The sequence below is a fragment of the Haplochromis burtoni genome, unplaced genomic scaffold, assembly GCF_018398535.1.
Source record: "Haplochromis burtoni strain Fernald_Lab_line unplaced genomic scaffold, NCSU_Asbu1 Contig_3180, whole genome shotgun sequence".
NCBI classification, from domain to species: domain Eukaryota; kingdom Metazoa; phylum Chordata; class Actinopteri; order Cichliformes; family Cichlidae; genus Haplochromis; species Haplochromis burtoni.
The window spans coordinates 3722-7114 of NW_024585541.1; the positions used below are offsets into that span (position 1 = coordinate 3722).

General features: G+C 46.8%; 1 protein-coding gene across 1 annotated transcript in view; it reads right to left on the reverse strand.

Annotated features, from left to right (window-relative positions):
* The window catches only part of LOC102304174 (complement C5), a 6146-nt gene extending 3062 nt beyond the window's left edge, over nt 1-3084 (reverse strand). Inside the window, exons 1-3 of the mRNA XM_005953168.3 lie at nt 2963-3084; nt 898-1093; nt 661-814 (exon numbers count right to left, since the gene is read on the reverse strand). Coding sequence (XP_005953230.1) covers nt 661-814; nt 898-1093; nt 2963-3030 — 418 coding nt within the window. The 5' untranslated portion in view covers nt 3031-3084. The remainder of the gene's footprint in view (nt 1-660; nt 815-897; nt 1094-2962) is intronic.
* Between the last annotated feature and the right edge of the window lie 309 nt (nt 3085-3393).

Below are 3393 nucleotides of genomic sequence, written 5' to 3' on the forward strand. Positions count from 1 at the left end.
GTTTTTCCTTTCCAGTCACCTTTCTCACTCACTATGTATTAACAGACCTCTCTGCATTAAATCATATCTGTTATTAACCTCTGTCTCTCTTCCACAGCATGTCTTTATCCTGTCTTCCTTCTCTCACCCCAGCTGGTCGCAGCAGATGGCCCCGCCCCTCCAGGTGAAGTTTTTCCTTCCCACTGTCGCCAAAGTGCCTGCTCAAAGGGGGTCATATGATTGTTGGGTTTTTCTCTGTATGTATTATTGTAGGGTCTACCTTACAATATAAAGCACCTTGACACTGTTGTTGGGATTTGGAGCTGTATAATTTGCGATTTGTGGTCCAGTTCTGAAGCTCTCGTGCCCATCGTTGGTACTGTCAGCTGAACACGGGTCACCGCGGGTAACGTGATTGGTCCGTGACTATGCGTCCCTTATGCAACAAACTGCATGCTCTGTGTACTGTGGAACCTTTCTATCAGAACCACCATGAACTTCTTCTGCAGTTTGAGCTCCAGCAGCCTCAACAGGCCACACCCTCTATCCTCTGACCCCCAAACCAGTCTGTCTTTATGACTACAAGACAACCACCTGACTAGCTGAGTGTAAAGATGGGTTATAAAACATAAGATTAATGAGGAGAAGGCTGGAGTCTGAACTGGGACAAACTTCTCTCACCGCTCTGACGCGGCGTGTACAGCGGTTTGTCGGTTTGGATGAACAGGAAGCCATTGGTGCGACTGATGGGCACAGACTGGTGCTGATTGATCACATCTGACTGCACATGGAGAATCACATGATTTGCACTCTTGTCCAGCTGGTTTGGGTACAGCTGTAAAAAGGAAGTGACATCATAAGTATTTCAGATGCCTTCAGTTAAACTGCAGGTGTTAGCCTGTTAGCATCTTTTCTCACCCGGACTTTGGCGTCAGCCTGGTGGTTATTTTGTGCATTGAGGGTCACGACCTCCCGAGCCAGAACCCGGTGATTCGGAGCCATTGACGTCTTCAGGAACAGGTAGACGGTGACTTCACCTGTAAAACCAAACAGCTGCACCACCACGGTCTCCACGGCGTCCAGGCGGAGCGATAGAGGTGCCGTTATCAGATACCTGAGAGAGGAGACGTTTTAAAGTGATGCATATTTAGGTTGTTATCAGTTTGTCACGTTCGTCTAGAGCGGCTTATGCTGTTGATACTTTCACATATCATCAGCACATACAGTCTGTGAAGTTTGTCCAGACTCGTATCAAATTTAAATTTAAGGAATTACATTTTTAAAAAGCATATTTATGCTCAGTGAATATTCTGCTGTTATTCCAATGAGTCAGAAACAACTCAAAGCTAGCGCTCCATGGTCTAAGTAGCTTGGAAAGAAGAGTGTCTGGACTTCTGTAAGTTGCTTGAAGACGTTTCACCTCTCATCCAAGAAGCTTCTTCAGTTCTAGGGTCAAATGGCGGAGAGTCCCCCCAAAGAGGGACAAAGGACCCCCTGATGATCCTCCACCTAATCACACGAGCCAAGGTGTGAAAACAGGTGTGGGTCACAATCAGCCAGGGTTTCGGGTGAGCTCATTGTGAAACCTAGCCCCACCCTGTCATGTGACTAACTGAGGTCAGATGGCCCTGGATGTGGGCGTTAAGGTGTCTGGATTATAGGCAGACAGTTGGGGTCATAAGCCCCGCCTCTGTTCAAAGATGGCCGTTCACAGTGGACATAGATGCTTCTTTCACTCCTCTTTCAAACCATCTGTCTTCTCTTTAGAAGACGGAGACCTCCATAATCACTCCTTGGCTCGTGCGATTATGTAGAGAGGATAGTCTAATCTGGGACTCTCCACCATTTAACCTTATACCTGAAGAAGCTTCTTAGATGAAGCGTCGTCAAGCAGCTTAAAGAAGTCCAGACCCTTTTCTTTCCGAGCTCCTTGGACTACGATGACCTGGATGACTGAGAACCTTCACAGACTCACACTCCATGCAAGCTACGAGCTGTTTCCCCCACACACATCCCCACAAGTCCAATGCTCTCAATCTCCAGGAAGTACCCAAAGAGTTCAAAGGTGTCTTTAAAGGGTGAAACAAACCTTTAGTAGTTTTTTCCACCTTCTTATTTCGGGGTCTTAAAAGTCAACTGGATGTAATTTTGGTTTATTTCAGGCTGCTGGAAACTCAGAACTCGGTGTGAAGATTTCAGTTTATCACGTAGTGCCAACTCACAACAACGTTATCTTGCAGCTCTTTTTATCAAAAGACTACAAACTTTGTTGCAGCTGCAAATTTAAAATGCTGGTTGCAAAAACAGCCCCGACTGCTCTGCACCTGGACTGGAACCTGCTGAAGCCTTGGCAAACATGACCGTTGAGCAGGGGGGCGTTTGGGTTGGTTAACGCTCTCCTGGAGGTGTGTGACTCACCCGGTCAAATGTGATTGGTCAACAAAAGCTTCTTGCACAAAAACCTTGTCCCTGTCTATAGAGGTTATTGATTCTGTGGTTCTTAACCTCTTAACACCCACAGGTTTCCACCGACCTGTTTGGAATAGGATCACATTTATATGGAATTTTCACCTGTTTGGCGTGCCGGAAATCTGGAAGGTCAAAATGGATCTATGAGATTTGGTTGGAGAGGTAAAATCTTCTAGTTTGAAAAGCTGGGCATGTTTAGCATGTGGGGAAATTCAACCTAACCTTAACCGTCACTTATCCACTGGTGACCTGATGGACGGTAAACAGGACTAACGAGGACCACGCTGACTCTCTGCTGTTTGACACGGCCGGCCTGATTGAGGAAATGCAGGACGCTACAAGCTTCTTTGTGCTTGGGCATCAAATAAGTTGTTCTGACCTTTTGTTTCTTCTGCACACCCTGCAGCTGAACATGAACACAGCTGTTTAAGCCCAAAACAGCTGCGGCAGTAAATGGGAGGCTGCAGGGTAATAAAACATTCATTAACAAGTAATAAAGTTCAAACAGACTTACGAGCTGGACTGAGCCTCCGACCTCCAGCAGAGAAGCCACACACACGCGAGGAGGACACACACCTTCATCCTGAAGGTAAGAAGCACACTGAGCTCTGCAGAGAACTGAGCGACACAGCTGGATTTGATTAGTTATTCATTTACTCGGCTATTGGCAAACGGCTGGGGGTCCTCAGTGAAACACAACCGAGGTGGAAGCTCCTGTTTGTTTGTATGCAGAGCTGAGTGTGTAACAAAGGTGAGTTTACTCAGCAGGGGTTTTTGGGTCTTACCTAACACTGTTGACTCTCAGGTTATCAGAACGCAGGCAGTCACCTGTCTGCTGCCGGCTGGGCTCCTCGCGACGCCAGAAAACACGATCAAAGGTCAACACTAAAGCATTTTGGAGAATTTTAATAAAACAGACCAACTGAGTGAGGTGTTGTTAGCGCC